This window comes from Ictalurus punctatus, chromosome 11 (assembly GCF_001660625.3).
Source record: "Ictalurus punctatus breed USDA103 chromosome 11, Coco_2.0, whole genome shotgun sequence".
NCBI lineage: Eukaryota > Metazoa > Chordata > Actinopteri > Siluriformes > Ictaluridae > Ictalurus > Ictalurus punctatus.
Window position 1 is genome coordinate 17,208,135 of NC_030426.2, and position 22,431 is coordinate 17,230,565.

General features: G+C 38.2%; 1 protein-coding gene across 14 annotated transcripts in view; it reads left to right on the plus strand.

Annotated features, from left to right (window-relative positions):
- lpp (LIM domain containing preferred translocation partner in lipoma) overlaps positions 1-22,431 on the plus strand; it is a 239,637-nt gene that overhangs the window by 99,869 nt on the left and 117,337 nt on the right. For 12 of the 14 annotated variants that reach the window (XM_053683518.1, XM_053683523.1, XM_053683517.1 and 9 more), the window contains one exon: positions 3,249-3,445. The exons of the other annotated variants lie outside the window; for them this stretch is intronic. In XM_053683518.1, the coding sequence (XP_053539493.1) occupies positions 3,253-3,445 (193 nt within the window). In that variant the 5' untranslated portion in view covers positions 3,249-3,252. The remainder of the gene's footprint in view (positions 1-3,248; positions 3,446-22,431) is intronic. 14 annotated transcript variants of the gene reach the window in all.

The window sequence follows — 22,431 nt, forward strand, 5'->3', positions numbered from 1 at the left end:
CTGCACCTAGAAATAACTTCCTGGGCCATTATCATGGATTTTACAACATCCCAATAAATCACACCCCTGCTCTCTGTTCTTGATGCTTATTAATTACTTTGGTCATTTTTTTTTTTTTTTTTGCAATTTGAAATGCTTTGTAGGCCATTACTTAGAACCTATGCATTTACGAACATTATCAATTTCATCATCTTTAAGAAAACATCTTTAAGAAAAAAATTTATTAAAGTAATTAAAATCAGCCCAAACAGAAACTAGTAGTCAAGAGCATAATCCTGGCATATGTTTCTTGCCACTTTGTAAATACACAGAATGGTGCAAGTCTCCCAGTCTTAATAGGAAGGCCAGGCAAACATATGTTAAACGAAAGAAGAAGAAGAAAAAAACACAAATGTGTAATCATCCCACAGAAACGCTCCAATTCAGCTCGAAGTGTGTGCGGCCTGGTGACCCTCAGTGTGCTTGAATGACGTTGAAGGTTGTTTTCGTGTGAGCAAGAGGCAGAGGTGAAGACATGAGACAGAGACGTTGCTGCGGTTTCTCAGTATGTAAGAGCTGAGGGAGGAAGGGATGAAGAGAGCTGGAGTAGATATTAAAAGATGATTGTGCGTGGGCTGTCTTGGCTCCGGAGGGAAAACGTAAAGTCTGCATCAATCAGCAAGGGGATAAAACAACACGGCAACCAAAAAACAGCTTCCATAAGAAAGAAAGCAGCAAGGGAAGAAAAAAAAAGAAAAAAAGAAAAGAAAAGTGGTGTAGAAATGGTTCGTGTTTCAACATTGTGCCACAGTAGAGATGGTGAAATAACAACAGTTTTGTGGCCTTGCCCACCTCGTGTGCATTTCACTTGTTCTGATTTGTGCCTGTGACTTCTTTGATTTTAATTTTTTGTTCCTCAACATATCTTATATGGCAGAATGTGTAATTCCAATCACCGCTGTTTATTCATCAGATCATGACCATTCATGAACCTATTACTTGAAACCTGAATTAGTGCATCACTCGTCATCACATTAGTCTAATTAAGCTCCCTTAATGCAAACCACAGACAACTGAATTTACATGATCCAGAGATCAGTTACAAGGCCCACACCTGGGTTCGGAATGTTTTCATGCATGACTAAACTCAGCAAACTTCTGGTTCAAACATACAAAAAAAAAATAAAAGCCTAAGTAAAAGTAAAAACATTGTTACACCTGGGTCGAATTGGAAAGGTTGGTGTATAGATATTGAAAACATAGATGAAACAACATTAACCCCCATAAACCTACACTCACTCTCCACCTTATTTATGCACATTTATGCAGTTATCCAATCAGCCAATCATGTGGCAGCAGCACACTGCAGAAAATCATGCAGATCCAGGTCAAGAGCTTCAGCTGTTTGATGTTGACATCAAGCATCAGAATGAAGAAAAAGTGTGATCTCTGTGACATTGATCGTGGCATGGTTGTTGGTGCCAGATGGGCTGGTTCGAGCATTTCAGAAACTGCTGATCTCCTGGGATTTTCACACATGACGAGCTCAAGAGTTTACACAGAATGGTGCGAGAAACAAAAAACATCCCGTGTGCAGAGGGTGTGCAGGCTGAAAAACCTTGTGCATGAGTGAACTCTGAGGAGACCATCTGATGCAAAAAAGTCTCCAAAAACCCCATAATTTCATCACATGATCTGCTAATAAGTCTTGCAACTGTTGGTGTCAAAGTGCATGCTTTTACATTCAGAAAGAGATTGCATAGATTTGACCTGCAGAGGAGGCGTGCCAGGAAAAAAAAAGCAGTTGGCGAATGAGCATGTATGCGCCTGTGTAACCTTATCATCGCCATATGTGAAGTGAAGATCAGCTAGGTAACGGGTGAGTGAAGGTCATCTGGTAGCGGGTGGGAAGAGGACTTTTGTGTGTAATTGGAGGAATTTTGGTGCTTAAGAGAGAAAGATTCTCTACAAACACTGTCTAAACAACATAACATTATATGCTTTTCATTCAGTATTTGATCTCCTCAGAGGGTTTGTTTCCAGTAAATCTGGCATCAAGGATCATGAGGATTTGCTTAAGGCATGCTGGCTTAGGTGCTACCTCACCTGACACCACTACCCTGTACTCTCGAGTCCAAGCTAAATGAACTTAACCCCACACGTGCTCTTCATTATCCTGTTATAGAGCTGTATGTGGCTGCACACATCATCTTCTGGTAAACACACACACGTGTAGAGCCTGCTGTGAATATCTGATCCCCAACCACTACAGGTGTCTGGTCATTTTTCACCTCTCATTGCTGTTTCAGTCTCAACCATCAGAGAGAGATCTAATGTCATATAACATGTCTAACCACACATTACAGCTTTCCCTTTCTATTTGTGAAGCCCAGGAGACTGGCCTGGACAGAGCATCATCTTCTTCCCTTTCAAGCCCTCATCACATTCTCTCCTAGCTATTGATGCCCCCCTGGTGTTTTATTAACCTAAAGATTGTGCACTGTTGACGTTTGCTTCTAATTCTGGACGGATGACATTTCAGGAGATTAGAACATGTAAAGTAGCCTCGGTGCTGGGCCAAGTCCGCGGGCCAGGTTCACTTCCACCATGAGATTATATCTCAGATTACAGATCCACAAACAGTCTGACACCTTTGGCACCACTGGGAGGCTTCGAGGAAAGATTAATACAATTTATTGTTGTGAAGTCGGTGCAGTAATTTATCTGGAACAATGTTCATCCTTGAAATGACTGAAGGTGACAGAGATAGAGAGAGATATTAACTTCGAAATTAGGGTCATGTTGCTTCCTAATCAGTGTTCCAAAACAGCCCGAGAGAATCAGATTTCGGACACGGTGGAAATTTAATATTTCTGAGAATAAGCCAGTGTTATTCAGTTAGTAGTGCTACATTGCTCTGAATAAAAAAAAAAATCTGTTCTCTAAAGTCCTTTCAGTTCGTAGAATTAATAAGTTGCATGTTTGTGTTAGCAGCTTTAAGGGTCACATGCTATGCAGCAGGCCTAGGATTTGGACTGGCAACCTTCAGAAGGTCATAGATTAATATCAAGTTATTCACATTATTAAGTAACTACATGAACTGTTTAGTAACAACCCTGAAAGCAATAAGAAAGCTATATAATTTTGAGAGTGAGGAATGGACATGCATGAGGTTACCACAGCTGTTAATGTCTGATCAGTTCAGAAATCAGTAATAATAATAAAATTCAGTTTTTTTCAATTTGTTTTCCATTGGCATTTTCATGCAGAACCATGTGGAGTGGCCAGAACAATGGTAGCCAGCACGGTCATGTGACTGCCAGAATGGAGACCAGTTTGCCAATGGGAACCCCCAGCATCTCGGTATCGCAGCACCAGTCCCCTAAAAAGTTTGCTCCTGTCGTGGCACCCAAACCCAAGTTCAACCCATACAAGCCACCGGGGGACACGACACATGACATTGCAGGTAAGACTACAAAAACTCATCATTCATGGAGTTTTAAGGGTCTCAAATTCTCCATTATAAACATACAATATAAAAATGTATTTATTTGCATTTATTTATTTAGCAGGCTCATTCATTTAGTCCAAAACGACTTACAAATAAGGAAATACAAGCAAAACTATAACTAAGGTGTATGATAAAATGTTTGAAACTGGTGTTGTAATGTAAAAATGTAATTGTCCAAAATATTCATATCTTTCATTAGAAAACTTTATGGGAACTTTATAACTGTATTATTTTATTTACAAAAAAATATATTTTTTTTAAATGGATGACTTGGAGCGAAATATTCCAGAAAGCAGTCAATAAGAGTCCAGCGTAGGTGGGAACTCCTTTAATACTGTTTAGAAAGCATCTCAGGGGGATTCCTCAAGAAATCAGTTGAGAAAATGCCAAGAATACATTTCTGGAAAATCTAGGCAAAAAGCGTGTCTACTTTGAAGATGCTGAAATACTAAATTGTTTTTATTTATTTTGCATTTTTTACTCACAACATAATTCCCATAGTTCCATTTGTGTTACTCCAGAAACTTCTTAAGAAACTGGCTCACAGTAGAGCTCATCTGTTTGTTTCTATTTAATGTATTCAGAAATTCTAGCCATCTTGGCTATTGTGCCAAATTGATCAAAATAGGACAAGTGTGCTAAGCATTTTTTTTGTTACACCATAAGCACACAATCTAAAGTGCACGAGGGGATATGCAGGGCAGATGATTATCTGCGAGCATTACTTACTGTGTTACTGTGACGTGGCAGTATTTTACTCCGGAAGCAAAACTTCATTAGTTTCTGTCATAATCAGCTCCTTCTAAAAGGCCGTAGGTCAGTAGAGTTTGTGTGTATTGATTCAGGTCAAGAGCTTCAGTTAATGTCCACATCACACTGTGACGTGGTTCTTGGTGCCAGACAGGCTGGTTTGAGTATTTCCGAAACTGATGATTTTTACTGCTGGTATGGCTGGTATTTTCAGTCAGACACAACAGTCTCTAGAGTTTACACAGGTAAAATAAATAAATCGAGCGAGTGGCAGTTGTGTGGGCAGAAATGGCTTGTTGATGAGAGAGGTGAGAGGCTGATAAGATGCTGACAGGAGGGCTAGGGTAACTCAAATGACTGCTCTTTACATCTGAGCAGAACAGCATCTCAAAATGTGTAACATGTTGAACTATGAGGCTCATGGGCTGCAACAGCAGAAGACCACAACGGCTGTCAGAAAAGAACGAGAATTTGAGGCTACAGTGGTATGGAATTAAATTTGTGCCAAAAGTATTGAACATAACTTTTCAAGATACAAACAAAAAATATACACTGAAAAAATGGAATATGTGGTCGGTTAGATTTAAGAAAAAACTATTACTTACGGTTTACATAAAAGATATTGCGTTTCTATTCAAAACATGATTTCGTTGCTTATGCTAAAATTAAACAACTTTCTAATTAATTAAGACTGAATTATGTAAAGTGAGCATGATCAATTCACATAGTATTACCATAAAGCAATTACATTATGGAATCTTGTGGGGATGTTGGCACTGACGGGTTGTAACGAACCAAGGCAACTCGGGTTCGATCCTCAGCTCCAGTGAGAGTGAGGAGTTTGATTTTATTTAGGCCATTGTATAGACATGATCAAATCACTTTGGATGTACAAAAACAAATGATGTTAATGTAACTCAGTTCAGTCATATACAACTGATGTACGCGTTTGAATTAAGTCAATTCAACAAGCTTTCCCCCCCCCCAGTGTACAGTAGAAAGAAGAAAAACACTCTGAAACTGAAAACAATGAACTCAATGGCAAAAATTGAACATGGTCTTCAAATAAACAGCATTCTTGGTTAACATTTTTCTGAGCTTCCTTTTCGCTAATCATGGTTTGAATACACTGCCAGAGATTTAATTTACGCGTTCAATGTTTTCCTTTACACTCTGCAAGTTTACGTTCACAATTCTGGATCTCGTGTGGGTGGGCTTAACAGTGATTTACTCTCGAGACTTGGATAAACGATGACGACGACGATGATGCTCCGTGTCGCTTCTGAGAGCTCGCCTCGAAAAAATAGTCCTACGAGACTACCCAAACCTCAAATATTATTTACGAACTGATATACTAACTTAGGAAGGAAGGAAGGAAGTAATTTCCAATACAAAGTGCAAACACTATAAATATACAGAGAACTGCATCCAGAATGCTCTCCAATATTCATGCCACAGAAGTCTCTACTTCCAGGTCAGGGAGCTGTCGATCCAAATCTCACTAGCCAGTGAGAGTAAAACACTTTCTTGTTAGTTTCCTGAAAAGATGCATTCAGTACTTTTGGCACAAATTTAATTCCATACAGTCGAGACTAGAGAAAGACCATGCAGTGTTTTTCCATTCTTCAGCTGCCTAGTTTAGTCCGCTGGCCAAGTAAAAGCTCCACTGTGCTTGCCCAGTTTTTGGTTGCCCAGAAACCTACAGTACAGTAACTAGGCTGAAAATGTGGCAGCTAATGTAATAGAATAATGTATGGAAAACTAGTGCATTAATATAGACTGTTATATTAATATTAATGCTGTGTGTGTAAGTATATGTGTGTGTGTGTGTGTGTGTGTGTGTGTGTGTGTGTGTGTGTGTGTGTATGAATCTGCTAAATCTTAATGCTGTTAACAAAATTAGAGGGATCATAAAAATCCCATGTCTTTTTTTTTTATTATTATTTAGTACTATCCTGAATAAGCTATTTCACATAATAGATGTTTACATATAGTCCTCAAGACAAGATTATAGCTGAATTTATAAACATTACCCCGTTCAAAAGTTTACATACCCTTGATTATTAATACTATGTATCATTACCTGGAGGATCCACAACTGTTTTTATGTTTTGTGATAATTTTTCATGAGTCCCTTGTTTGTCCTGAGCAGTTAAACTGCCCACTGTTCTTCAGAAAAATCCTCCAGGCCCTCAAATTCTTTGCTTTTCCAGCATATTCTGCATATTTGACCACTTTCCAACAGCGGCTATATGATTTTGAGAGCCATCTTTTCACACTGAGGACAACTGAGGGACTCGTACACAACTATTACATGAGGTGCAAACATTCACTGATGCTCAAGAAGGCAACACGCTACATTTAAGGGCCAGGGGGGTGTACACATTTCAACAGGATGATCAGTGTAAATTTATTTTGTTTAAAGATCTTTTTATATATATATATATATATATATATATATATATATATATATGTGTATATGTATGTGTGTATGTATGTATGTGTATATATATATATATATATATATATATATATATATATATATATATATATATATATATATATATATATATATATATATGTGTATATATATATATGTATGTATGTGTGTGTATATATATATATATATATATATATATATATATATATATATATATATATATATGTATATGTATGTATATGTATATATATGTATATGTTATATATATATATATATATATATACACACACACATACATACATACATATATATATATATATATATATATATATATATATATATATATATATATATATATATATATATATGGTAATGCACTTCATACTAACTTATACTAACTTATATATATAAGTTATATATATATACAAGTTATGCACTAAAAATATATATATATATATATATATATATATATATATATATATATATATATATGTATATGTGTGTGTGTGTGTGTGTGTATGTATGTATGTCTGTGTGTATGTATATGTGTGTGTGTATATATATATATATATATATATATATATATATATATATATATATATATATATATATATATATATATATATATATATATAAAACATATAAAACATATATAAACTATGTAATATAGGGGTTTTATCCTCTTCCAACAACACTTCTAATGCAGCTCAGTGTTTATGCACCCTTGACAAAAAGTCAGCAAGTTACTGGCCAACTTTTCATCTGTAGTATGTGTTATACCTCGCATTGTACATTTGAGCCTGGCTAGCGTCTTTTTTCTTTCTTTCAACAAGTTTATAGTGAGGTGACTGTTACTTACAGCAGGAGAGTTATATGATGGCTTTTTGCACTGAACTTTACTTTGTTCGTTTTCATCAGTGTTTTCACACCAGCGTTCCTGATTCTGAAAGGATCATCAACCATGCACACGAAAAAAAGAACAAGTGGTAGGCTTAAGGATGAGTAGACTGTGCTATAGATACAACATCGATATCCACTGCACCATCATGAAGTGAATTGAGTTTAAACATAGCTACATGCATGAAATGAAAGCTTTTCTTTTGTGAAAATCAATAAGTTGAACTTACTTGTCTGCTGCTCAGGTATGAATACAAATAAATACACTTGTCTCAGACACCCTGATTACTGATTTATCCACGCCTAACTCAAGCTGCTAGAGGGCAAATAAGTCTACTTAGATGATGTGTTTCCTGACTTCTGAGAATTTACATAGATTTTCAACGCATATTAAATTCACAAGTGTTTCTTGAATGATCATTGAGCCACATGCAGAGAACAAAAAAGTGCAATTTATGAATTCTACTGCTGAATCTATTCAATACAATGTGTACTGATCTATTTTCGAATAATCATTGCTTATCATTTTGTGCCCTGCTGAGATATAAAGTGTAAATACATTCAACATAGCCTTCATCTACGGCTCTCTGTCACAGACTGCCTGAGAAAATCTACACTAGATTAAGCTCTTATAATATCGTACTGAAAGATTGGAAGGAATAATGCTGGAATAAACTCTGACTGTAATCATCATCACTGTAAACATCAAATGATAAATAGGCTTCAGAGGCTTGCATTCGGGGTAGTGATTATAAAATAAATATAATTGCTGTAATGTTAGGAGACGTTGTATGACGTTTAGATTTGGTAACAGTACGTGACAGCAAAGTAGCAATATCGCATCAAAATAATTTTTGAAATGATTTTAAACTAATACATGATCGGTTTTGCTATGCTAACATCATACCAGCTGCTTACTCAAATACTTTGTTGGAATATACTGCAAGTTAGCGTTAGGAAAGTACAGATGATAACCCGTGATGTCCTTAGAAAAGCATTTTGCAATGCAGTTCATAATGGTCATTAATCTATTGTTCAGGTTGCATAAGCAAAGTATTTCAGTAGACTGAGTACCAAGTACTGGAAACAATAATGGAGCAGAACCAATCATTGTATGCAAAATATGATAGTTCAGTGACTCTAGTTTTGTAAACCTGAACCAGCTCGGTTTTCTCGAGCAGACCCTACAGAATGTTACAGTTTATCCAATAACATCCATCCATTTTCCATAAAACTTAACCTACACAGGGTCGCGGGGATCCTGGAGCCTATCCCAGGGAACATGGAGCACAATGCAGGAGACACCCTGGATGGGGTGCCAACACATCACAGGGCACAATCACACACACACACGCATTCACACACTACGGATAATTTGGAAATAGAGATGCACTGATACTAAATTTCTCAGCCACTACCGATAACCGATTATTATCATCATCGGGTGTTTTTAAAATATCGGCCAATGACCCATAGCGTGAAAAATTGCCTTTATCGGCTAATACATCGGCGCATCTCTAATTGGAAATACCAATCGGCCTGTTGTTGTGCTGGGAGAGGAAGCTCCCGAAGCACCGGGAGAACATGCAAACGCCATGCACCCGCGGAGGCGGGATTCGAGCCTCCAACCCCCAGAGGTGCAAGGCGAATGTGCTAACCACTAAACCCACACTATTACATGTGTTTCTGTAAGTTATTTAGCGGGAGGCAGCTCCTCAGACCAGAGACTAGCTATAGGGCTAGAGGCATTAAATCAGACATTAGATTTTTCAATTTTCTTTTTTTTCACTCTTGACATGGCTTCTTTAAAATAAATAAATAAATCAACAAGTCAACAATGAAAGCAGATTGGACAGACAAGTATGAGTTATTCTCTGCTTCAAATTCAACACCGATATGCTAGTCAGATGTGGTAACGTGGAGCACCACTACAAAACATATATAGACATTTCAAAATGTCTCCTTTATGGCCATAAACCAATCACTAACCGATAAGCATTAAAAGGTGAATGTTCTCACCTTTCAGTTACGTTAGGTGCTGATCTGGACCTTTGTGAGCGAGGATTTTTAAGCAACTGGACCTTCACGAGCTCAGAGCTAGGTTTTATTGTGCTTCTGTCGTTCTGGTTATAGAGAATCCTATTGCTCTCTTCTGGTAATGTGTTTTTTTCCCCTTGATAATTTTCTCTGCATGCGGCATGAACATAGTCTACAGTGCAGTCTTCAAACTAATAATTTACCTGCACTCAGCGTAGTTGAAAGCAGATGCTGAACTTTTCAGGCTTACATTTGCTTTAAGATTTACAGTTGATGAAGCTTTCGTCTAGCTTTAAAAAAAAAAAAAAAACATTCAAAGCCCTTTTGACAGATCGTCCTCTTCATGAATTCACACCTACGCATAGTATTTTTGTTGTTGTTGTTGCCGATGTTTTGTTGTTTCTAATGAAAAATACAGTTTAGAAGAGGATTCTGGCAATTACAGAGAAAACGCAGAGAAGAATCTGTCAACTGTGTTCTCCTTCCACCTTGCAGCATCTTAGCAAACAGTGAACATCACATCCCGTCAGTCCTGTCCAAAAGATGAAACGATTTAGCTAACGGCTTAGACTTTGGTCATTTATTTAAGACTTTTATTGGGGATTCGTCTCCGCAATAGCAGCGCTCTTTTCTTTCACTAATTGGCTGATAGCAACTCTGTCAGATGTAGCCACGTTTCCATGGTTACAGTGCAGACTTTCTGGACCCTAAAACACTTGCTGATTAGAAACATGACTCAAACTTTATCTTTGTGATGAAAATTGCTTTAATTAAGCCATTCTATTTTGGTATGTTTTACAGCATTACAAGATGGATTGAAAGGAATGAAAGGGTTCCTTGTCTCCTATTTTTCCTTGCCTTCCTCAATTGTGCACTCCGAGAGCGAAGAAGGGGGAAGGGGACATTTCTTTGACAAATCCAGCATGGTAGCAAATAGCTGCTCCACTGGAGAAATGGACCTTAGTTTATTCCATCGCAGACTGTTATATTTTTCTATTAAAATAGAGTGGGCTTAGTGACGTGTGCAGCTCATCCGTCTTGACCAGCAGTGTAGCGCATGTATATCCAGTGTGGTTTTTCTTGCGTTAAACCTCCTGATGAAGTAATAAATGCACCTGGACCAAATGAGGAGATGAAGAATAGAAGGAAAAGTCAAATACCATGTAGTTCTTGTAAGTGGAATGAAAATGATGTATTTAAGTGGTTTATATTTCTTTGTATTTTGATTTTATTATTCTCTGTCACGGGGACACGGTGGCTTGGTGGTTAGCACGTTTGTCTTTGTGGTTCCAGGTTTGGTGGTTTGATTTCCTCCTCCCCCTGTGTGCGTGGAGTTTACATGTTCTCCCTGTGCTTCAGGGGTTTCCTCCAGGTACTCTGGTTTCCTCCCCCAGTCCAAACACACATGTTGTAGGCTGATTGGCTTCTCTGAATTGTCCATAGTGTGTGAATGGGTGTGTGACTTGTGTCTTGTGATGGATTGGTACCCAATCCAGGGTGTCCCTCTGCCTCGTGCCCAAAGTCCACTGGGATAGGCTTCATGCCTCCTCCGACCCTGTCTAGGTTAAGCGGTAGAGAAAATGGATGGATTTTTTTCTCTCTATCTCTTTCTCTCTGTATGAGTGTATCTCTCTCTCTGTATGTGTGTCTCTCTCTCTCTGTATGTGTCTCTGTCGCTCTCGCTCTCTCTCTCTCTGTATGTGTGTGTATGTCTCTCTCTCTCTCTGTATGTGTGTGTATGTCTCTCTCTCTCTCTGTATGTGTGTGTATGTCTCTCTCTCTCTCTGTATGTGTGTGTATGTCTCTCTCTCTCTCTCTGTATGTGTGTCTCTCTCTCTCTGTATGTGTCTCTGTCTCTCTCGCTCTCTCTCTCTCTGTATGTGTGTGTATGTCTCTCTCTCTCTCTGTATGTGTGTGTATGTCTCTCTCTCTCTCTCTGTATGTGTGTGTATGTCTCTCTCTCTCTCTCTGTATGTGTGTGTCTCTCTCTCTCGCTCTCTCTCACTGTGTGTGTCTGTGTGTGTGTGTCTCTCTCTCTCTCTCTCTCTCTCTCTCTCTGTCTTTCACTCTCTCTCTCTGTGTGTGTCTCTCTCTCACACTGTGTGTGTGTGTGTGTCTGTCTTTCACTCTTGCTCTCGCTCTCTCTCTCTCTCTGTGTGTGTGTGTGTGTGTGTGTGTGTGTGTCTGTGTGTCTGTGTGTTACTATTATAAATGTAGGTCACAGTTATCCATGGAGATGAGATTTCTTGGTCATTTCCTGAGGCTTAACTAATAATAATAACAACAATAAGTTGTAATCTGTATACGTTTGTAATAGTACATAACTAAGAATATGATATACAAAATTACCCTTAAAAAGACCTTAAAACCCTTGGGCTTTTTATATGTAAACAAAAACTAGTTTTTGTTGTTTGAACGTGGAGAACTCATTCATGTTGTACATATTAACAACAAAAAAAAGCATTTCTCCAACAATAATGTGAGGAATAAACCATGACAGGGCATGCTGTTATAAGGAAATAATCAATGACAGTGTGGCGTGATGCAGCCTGATGCGAAATTGAGTTGCTCTGAATTTTTCCCATAACAAATATACCACAGGATTTGCCAGTATTAGCTATTTATTTATTAAAGAATGGTGCGTCATGCTTTTTAACCGTTTATAGTTACATATTTAGTTTCTGTTATCACTTGTGTAATAGCGGTGATAAACAGTCATTTCCTCACCAGAATCTATTTCTTCTCCGTCTTGACGTTAATGCAAAAAAAAAAAAAATGCAGCTTGTCATAGTACTGATAAAACACAAAGCACAGTCCTCTGTCCTGAAGACTTTGTCTTGTCAGGAGACTTAAAGTTACAGCTTTACCTCTGACCAGGAGAATCCTTCTAAAAAATAAACGTCTTCTCGTAAATGTCACCATATCAACAATTTAAAAAACCTGTTCATGTGGAGCCTCCACCCTGCAAGTCCCTGTGTATGTTGTTACTATAGAAATGATTATGTAGAAGAACTAGCGTGTAAATATAAATCTGTGACACCACAGAATTTGAATTAGTGTGAGAACTACTTTTCGAGCCGTTGCCCTTTGACCAAGCTGCTTATATGAGAGAGTAAGTGTAGAGAAACTCTTTTTTCTTTTTTTTCTTTTTTTTGGTGTACTCGCAGTCCCCTGCACTCCTTTTGACAGCTTTTTGAATTTTAAAAATAATTTTAGTGTGAGTAATCCTGAGACACAGAAAGTTAAATCGCACTGAGAAGCCCAAGATTTTATTCCATATACCTCGCCATTCCTTTGTATTTTTCAGAGCTAGATGGAGATTAGTCTGTGGTGTCACATAATATAGACACAGTAGCAGTAGAGGATAGAGATGACGATAAAGTCGCCTTCTGTTCTGCCTGACGTTACAATACATTCCAGGAGTGTTTAACATTCAGTTCTTTTGCTGAAATGTTGCTGTTGACATTGTCAAAATCATTATAATGGAAACTTGTTCACAGAATTATTTACGAGAGCATGTAAAGAATGATTTTGGAATGCAGTAAGTCAATGCTCAGCACTGACTGGACATTATCCTACACGGTCAGTTTGTATGTAGTTCATCTGTACTGACGTGACGGTCGGATTTTCTCCACGCTAGACTCACTCTGAGCTTCACATCAGTGCTCTTATGTTGCATAGTTTGCTTCCTGTTGATATAAATATGAGCTCAACGCTTGAATACAAATCTAGCTTTGAGTTATTTTTGGTAAATTCATAAATGTGCCAAATGTGGAAAAATTTACATTTTTAAAGTATTTCACCTACAATTATGCACTACTACTACTGTATGAATGAAACCTGGCAAAAATGAAAATAAAAATCTTTTAAATGGCCAAGAATTTTTTTATGGAATAGAAAATAAAATGTTTTCATTACACTGCTGGGCAAAAAAAAAAAAAGGGCCATGCCTAAAATGGCAAAATATTACGCTCTTAAAGTGCACCTATTATGGTTTTTCAAATATTACCTTTCATGTGGTGTGTTAGAGAGCTGTTTGTGAATGTAAAAACGTCTGCAAAGTTTCAAAAATCAAAGCACACGACAAACTGAGTTATTGACTCCCAAAAGAAGGAACTGATTCTGAACAGCTGAAACGAGTCGTTAGTGATTCCAGACTGTACTAACCTATGTAGGTTTGTAAGAAAAAGCCCCGCCTCTGGTCTTCATCGGGATGAAACTTGTTATGGTAGTGGGCGTTTCCTTTTTGAAACACGCTGACAGCGGTAGACCAATCACAACAGACTGTGACGTCTGACCAATCAGAGCAGAGTATGCTCTCTGAAAGGAGGAGTTTAGAATGAATCCTTTAGAACGGATCATTTAACGAGTTGTTTGTGACACTGAGGGGAAAATTAATGCTGCAATTTAAATTATGAGCACATTAAAGTGTTTGTTGACCTCGGATGCACGTAAACCTATTGTCTGCGACCAACAAAATTAGGCACGTTTCAAACCCATAATAGGTGCGCTTTAATGCACTTACATTATCGAGAATACATAAAGAAAAACATCAAGAAAAAAAAACATAAAGTGACTTAGTACGGGGTAGCTTTTCCCTTTGATTTCTTTACATGTTTAAACCGTGTGGGGAAACTTGCAGACAGCTTTTTATTTATTTTTATTTTATTTTTATTTTAAACTTTATTTTAATTTTGTACACCCAAACTTGTGTTTGTTTAAATTTTACATTAAATATTTTAATCATTATCATGATTTTACCTTTGGTACAAGTAGACTGTATAAGTGAATTTCCCTGTTTCTAGCTTTTCCCCGTAAACACTTCATTGTAGCAAAAGTAAATGAGCAAGTGGTGACACAGGAGGTCTCGAGTGCATTTCTTTAATTCTTGCTCATTTTCTGACCAATGATTTGTTAAGACCATTAAAAGCTTAATATTTTGCCATTTTGGGCTTGGTGCTTTTTTTTTTTGCACAGGCGTGTGTGCTAATTCTGCCACACGCAGCCTACAGCCTTGCTGCTTCACAGATCCAGGTTCCCCGGTTAGATCGTGGCGTGGGGTTATTGTCTGTGCGGAGTTTCTCTGGTTTTCACTCACCTCCCAAAAACATGCAGGTCGGTGGATTGGCTAAGCTAAATTGCTCTGGAGGTGTGAATGAGTGTATGAATGTGCGTGCATGAAGCCCTGCAATGGCCTTGCATCCCATCCAGGGTGTACTTCCGCTTCATGCCAGGTGTTCTTGGGACAGAGCGGTTTACCAGGATAAAGCGGTTACTAAAGATGTATGAATGAAAAAATTCTGCCACTGTCTTTTGCAGCGTGGGAATTAAACATTAGTCCTGGTTACAGGAAGTGAATATAAAAGTCTTAAAGTTGCCACTACCATTAGTCTGGTTATACTTTATGTGTATATACCTTGCGTGTTCCAAGCCCAGGGTATAATTTTTTTTACCGGTAAAAGGATTGAAACTGAAAAACATCCTCTCCTGCTGAGCCAGGAAAACAAGGTGTGTAAATTAAATATCTATATGAATTCCAAGTTACTTGAACATGATATGATCAGATCATAAGGACAGCTGACGTATACACTGATAGCTTCGTTGTGCGTCCCCTTGACTAGAGACACCAAACTAGCCTAGTTTCATTTTATAAAGCCAAACAGTTTTATATTTTATCGGTCTGGTAGTCCTGCAAACAGTGATGACACCCGAGGCAAGTTTTATGATAAATCCAACTTTGTGTACAATTTTCATGTTTTTAAACGATTAGTCCTCACATGCAAGAAAAAAATGCATGGAAACAGTTTACTTAGAAGTATGTTTTTTTAAATGCTTTTTTGATGGAGAAGAGTCTGGGCTCAGCCCCGGATGATTAACAGTCCAGCTAACAAACCTGTTCGCACTGTACATATATAAACGGTTATTTACCCTAAGTCAAATTCTGTAAATTGGATTGTAGTAACAGTGTGAAACCCTACCAGAGAAGTGAAAAATAAATTATGTAATACTTGCAATTTCTGTGGTAAATGTTCAATAATTTATCTGATAACAGCGTTGTTTCAGAGGTGGTTTTTTCCTTTTTAAATATATAAAAATACGTCTTTCCATTTGCAGAAATGTAAACCACAAAGCCCAAAGGAGCCTCTTTAGCAGATCACAGCATAGCGTAAAGGCACTTCCTGGGCCATCATGTAACTGGAACACTCAAGCCATATTTTGAGTAAACAGGAACCCTTCCAGGAACCCTTAACAAAGTGAGAACTGTATCAGTAAAAACTGAAGCAAGTATGCTTCAACGCAAAACTGTGATCACAGATACAGCAAGCAAAATTACTTGCAGGAGATGTTATCAGCTACTGCAAAGATAACGAAACTGAAATTACATCAAAACTACTTGATTTCAAAGAAATAAATAGTTCTAAAGTAATAGCTCTGCTACTATTGTGAGGACTAATTGTTTAAAAATTAAAAAAATAAATGGATTCTTGAACATTGTTGACTAATTGTTTAAAAATGTGAAAATTGTACAAAAAGTTGGATTTATCATAAAACTTGCCTCGGGTGTCATCACTGTTTGCAGGACTACCAGACCAATAAAATGTTAAAACTTTTGGCTTTATAAAATGAAACTAGGCTAATTTGGTGTCTCTAGCCAGCAGGATGCACAACTAAGCTATCAGTGTATACGTTATATACTCATATAGACATTTACATACCTTGTTTTCCTGGCTCAGCATGAGAGGAGGTTTTTTCAGTTTCAATCCCTTTACCGGTAAAAAATTAAATAAATAAACAAATAAATTTCAACTCCAACAATTGAAAAGATTAATTACAAACAAAAACTTTCTTATAACACGTGAACATCATGAATATATGCTGAGCATAGATTTGGAGCTGTTTTGTGGCTGGTGTTTCAGGAGCTCTTGTAAGGATATATAACATCTTGAATTTTGATGCGAGTACCACAATATTAAAGTCTAAAGCCGCGTTCAGACTCGGCCGTTAAGTCCGTACTTTAAAGGGATAGTTCACCCACAAACGAAAATTCTGTCACCATTTACCCACCCTCGTGTTGTTCCGAACCCGTAAGACTTTCGTACAATTTCGGAACACAAATGAGGAACTTTTTAATGAAACCTGGGAGATTTCTGTCCCTTCATTTACAGCCTGAGTAACCAAAACTTTCAAGCTCCAAAAAGTTAATAAAGCCATCGTAAAAGCAATCTATGCGACTCCAGTTCTTTAATCCCAATATTATGAAGCGATACGAATGCTTTGTGTGCGCAAAAAAAAAAAAATTAAGTCTCGAATCACAAAATATCTTCACTTCCGCATAGATCTCTGTCCGACGCGCGTTCACGAGAGAACCATGACGTGTGCGGGTTGTGTTGACGCGAGAGCGGACGTGCTTTTGTTGAGAGCGGACAGATGTCCTTCTCTATGCCGAAATCTGCAGTTTCTTGATAACATAACAAACTCCATTTTATCCAATTTCATCTTATTCACCTGAAGAGAGAAAAAATGAGAGAAGCTGGCGAAGGAGCGACTGTTTTATAGCTGTTATAACATAAGTGGAAGCAGGATTGTTATAATGTTCCACAACAGTAAACTTTATCTATAAATGAATCGTGTCGTTCTTTAATAAATTTTAAAAAATGTAGTCACTAGGAAATTGTTGTAGCATAAGAGGAATAAAACACTTCTCGACATGATATTATTGGAAAACAGTCAAATTCATGTTAGTATCACATCACACCACTCTGTCGTCGATTCTTTTCCTATAACAAGTGCAGCCCGTCGTATTTTATTGATCAGATTTATAAAAGGCATATTGGCAGTTTGATGCAGAATCTACTGGTTAAGTTTTTTTTTGTTTTTTGGGTTGTTGTTTTTTTGTTTTTTTTTTTAGAAAAAGAATGCAAAATAGTTAAATATGAATCAAATAGTTAGCTATAAACTAAACTAGTTCGCTATATCTGTACTGCATTTGGACAGTAGTGTCCACGTCCTCAAAATGATACTAAGCTGTTTTGTCGCAATGTGGACAGTCAAGATTTTCTTTTTTTAAAACAGACGTGAAGGTCGCTAAGGGGAATAAAAGAATAAAAGGTGATTTCAGATATGTGTACCAATGCTTCTTTCTGTGGAGAGGTGCGTATTTGCAGAGTTCCGGGGTAAATCGTGGCCTCGAGTCGAGTGGAGCTTATTAGGCCTACATTACAGAGGATAAGGGCAGTTAAAAGGCCAGCAAGCTAATTGACTCAGTATTAGTGGAGATAAGTGAATGTGTCAATTATCTGACCAAGGGTACTTTATATTAAGTAGAGAACATAATTGGAGATAAAGTGAGCAGTAATAAGGAGCAAATCCAAAGGCACTTGGCCGAATGTAAAGGGGGGGGGTACACAGTTAATGAGGTTTTCAATAGCCGTGTTCACATTGAGCTCAGATATAGGGCAAAGAAAAAACAGACTTTTGTCCTGTGTGTGTGTGTGTGTGTGTGTGTGTGTGTGTGTGTGTGTGTGTGTGTGTGTCTTCATGTGGCCATTTGTTCATAGTTGTCAAGGCTGACATTTGTAAGTAATCTGTACAATGGATCGACAATGCGTCTTATTTCTCTACACAAATTTGCACAGAGATTTTTCTCCCCCCTTCTTCTGGTTTGTTTGGGTGCTTTTCAGTGTAGTGTAAAAGCATGCAGCATAAATTCAAATACAACATAAAACATTTTGCATATTTAGAAGATTAAAAAAAAATTTTTTTGAGCAGTTACACAAAAATCAAACGAAACGTAATGAATCGAAATGAAATTAGAATTATTTTTTTTAAAGAGTTGTACATTTATATCAAGTTGTGTGTTGGTGTTTCTACAGCGAGGGTGTCAGTGCGTCAGAGTGCGCCAGCTAGATCAGTGGCAGACGTTTCACACCTGCATGACTGTTACATAACGAATTGTGATTTTGGTCAGTCAAAACAGGAACTGCTGAAGCCAGTTGAACAGGAAAACAAAAGCACAAAAAGGAACAAAACGCATGAAAGGACATTTTTAGTCACTTCAGCAAGACTGAAAAATGGTTGTTGCCGCAGATGAAGTTTGATTTTACAGACATAGACTTACGCGGTTGTTAGAAAGGGTTTAAATAGATCACCAACATTTTTTGTCTCATATGATGGAGAGCATATTCACAGGTCAAAATAAACCTAGATAAAGTCTACCACCTATGACCAGAGCCATATGCACTTTCACCTTCACTTTCCTCGAGAATTATATTGCATTTGGTCTGACCACTGCTTTAACTGAAATACAGAAACATACACTATACAGGTCCTTACCACGTTGCCATGGCAAGGGGTCAAAAATCAGCAAAATGTAGAGGTAGGCACCTGTGCTAATAATAACGATCCAATGGCTTTCTGTCGATGTATATAGAGATGATTGGAAATGATATATTGTTTATATCATTTCCATATTCCATCCATTTTCCATACCGCTTATAATACATAGGGTCGCGGGGAGCCTTGGGGACACGGGGCACAAGGCGGGGGCACCCTGGACAGGGTTCCAACCCATCTCAGGGCACAATCGCACACACACTCGCATACCCATTCACACACTACAGACAATTTAGAGATGCCAGTCAGCCTACAACGCATGTCTTTGGACTAGGGGAGGAAACCGCAGTACTTGGAGGAAACCCCTGAACTCCCGGGAAAACCTGCAAGCTCCGTGCACACAGGGCAGAGGGAGGAATCAAACCACATATCCCTGGAGGTGCGAGGCAAACGTGCTAACCACTAAGCTACCGTGCCCCCCCTCCATATTACATGTATGACTGAAACTATTTCAGTTTCTACCATAGCAACAAACTAAAAACACCCACAACAAATAATAAATAATTAAATGCGCTGAGGGGTGTGTAGGGCTGACGGTGCATTCGAGCAGCCCATTCGTCCCTAAAGCCATCAATGGAGAAGTTAAGAAACCTCTCTCAGACCCACTCGGACCAGTTGTTTTGGTCCACACCCGAGTGTGGTCGCTGTGTTCTCAACTGCCAAAAAGAAGCACACTGTGGGTGAAAAACCAGGGCTTCAGGGCTCACTGAATATGTGAAAGCACCCTAAACAGACATTTCTAGTGATCACACACTAAATGCCAGGGAAATTTGAATGACTATCTTGAACCATGTCCACACTAATACATTTGAAAGAGCACCATTGCTATTGCTGTTCTTAACTGGATTTGAATTTGAAAAGTCTGGAGTCTGTAGCCTGAATTTCATTCCTCGATTCATGCAACTGCTGACACTACATCTCTAATGTCCACTGATGATGAGACGGCGAACAGCAGGACACTCATTACTCACAGACATCCTGTGGCACTGCACAACATGCGCCAGCAGCCGCTGCAGTCTGTGACATTTCCAGCAACATGCCCTAAAGCGTGCCTCTGCTCTTCGTTACACGGGTGCACTACAAACGACATGGCTGTTCTAGTGCGGTCAATGCCTGGCACACTCTGAGCTCATAACATAGATGTCTTTGAATGTCTGAAATATTGAATGCGAAGGTGTGTTCGTGGGTGGACTAAAGAAAGACAAGTGTATCTCTGTTATTACTTTGATTCTTCACAGCACCGCAAATAGACCACTGAATAGAATGTCGGGTTGAATAGAAAAGACATTGGCGCAGATTTTGAAGGTTGGCCATTGATTATCATATTTAGCACAGGTTTTTAGGGTCTTCCTCACTTCCGTTACTCAACAGGAATCCCTCGCTAGTAGGTGACTTTACTGCTCTCCAGCTTTTATGATCCTAAAGGTTTCATCATAATGTAAAAATAGTCATTAATATATAAAGTGGGGTTAAGATCATTAGGGAAAGAGGTGGCTTTAGTTTAAAGCTGGGTTTGTCCATTCTTTTCACTTTTAACTATGCATAAACAAACAAATAATAAATACACTCTGCATATTGCCAAAAGTATGTAGACACCTGAGCATTCTTGTTGAAAATCCCATTCCAAAGGCCTGGCAATAGCGTGGGCTGCGTACACGCCATGTCAGAATTACCGTAATTACTAGAGGACAACCCAGAAGTTCTACTCGGGGCCGTCCTCGGACTCCGTGTGTGATGATGATTTTGACTGCAAATTTACATTAAACTGTACTGTATGCCTTTTATTTTTAGATTAATCTTGCATTATTAGGACATTAATAATAGTCAATGATACTAATTATTACACAGAGATATCACGCGATAACTACGTAACTACATTTTACTGCTGAAGCCGGCGCCAATTTGAGTGTTTCCAAATGACGCTGCGGAGGTCCTGCAGAGGTGGTACAAGTCGGAGCTCTCAGAAAATTCCTAGTTTACCAGTTGTAATTACGAGGACGTGAACGCTTTTTATGAGTGTTTGTGAGGGGTGGGGCAAGGAGGGGTGGCGTGTAGTCAGCATTCCTGTTCATCTCAAAGGTGTTCAGTGGGGTTGAGGTCAGGGATCTGTGCTGGCCACTCAAGCACTTTCAAACCAACTTCATGGACCTTGCTTTGATATGCTGGAACAGCTTCGGGCCTTTTAGTTCCCGTGAAGGGAGATCCTAAGACGAAGACATTCTATAGACAGCCATGTCCATCCAACTTTGTGGGAAAAGTTTGGGGAAGTGGTCATGGTCTGGCGTCCACATATTTTTGGCTGTATAGTGTACATGTGCCATGCACATACTGCAAATAGCTGAGGCCGTATAGTGCAATGAAACCTGAGTCTGTGTAAAATACTTATATTTTATCCTCGAGTATTGAAACTAACCAATTTCCATATTGTGGTGTGAATGAAAAAGCAAGAATAAACCTTTTTGATTTAAGTAGCGTATAAACCTACCAGAATGTCTGTTTTTCTTCTAGATCTTCTATAGTAATCAATACTTTTGAATGTACGGTCAGAGAATGAAATCATTAAACATGTTACAGGTGGGCAGTGAAACCTGTTTCAGAGTTTTACAGAGCTCTTCCAGATGTGAAGTGAAATGTCAACAGTACTGCTCACGTAGTACAACACTGTTGTGTGTGCATGTACACATGTAGTCATGTGTCAATCATAACCCTGGATTAAGGCTGCGAGTTTGTATGCCAGGACTAACTATATGCCACCATAGTCTTGTTTGGAAAAAAGCCTTTACTCTCAGCTGCTTCATTTAAGAAGGAATTTACTTAATCTTAGCAGGTAATATGCAAATTTAGCATAATCTGCAACACAAACCTGTTTATTGTTTTTAATATAGTTTTCATCACCACCTTTTTCTAGGCAAATGAATAGTTTGAATTGTTCATGCAATTCTGTTACTGCGCTTTTCTTTGCTTTCTTTTTATTGTTAAATGCTAAGGCTTGCATGCTTATATATCTGATGGGGATTTAGTTTCGAGACTGAACCAAGCTTGGAATGCAGATTTTGAAAGAAATACAATTCGGGCACATCACTAGTGTTTACTGTTTCAATGGTTTGAAGGTTTTTATAAGAAATGGCACAGAATGTATGAATTCATACGTTTGCTTAGAGCGATATCATGTTAGAGCATGCCTTTGCAGGCCTACTGCCTTTAGCAGGGTTAGAAATGATTGTTTTAATGATATTCAGTGACATTTTCTCTGATTATATTATATTACTAGACCTGCCAAAGTTCATGCATTGCGTGTAGGAGCTCCTCAATTTAACATCAGTCTGTTCTAGTATGAGTTATCACTCAGAAATACGTCAAATACTCGCCAGTAAAACATCCACATACGAATGGAATGATTTGCACAGGTGTTTTGAACACTCTG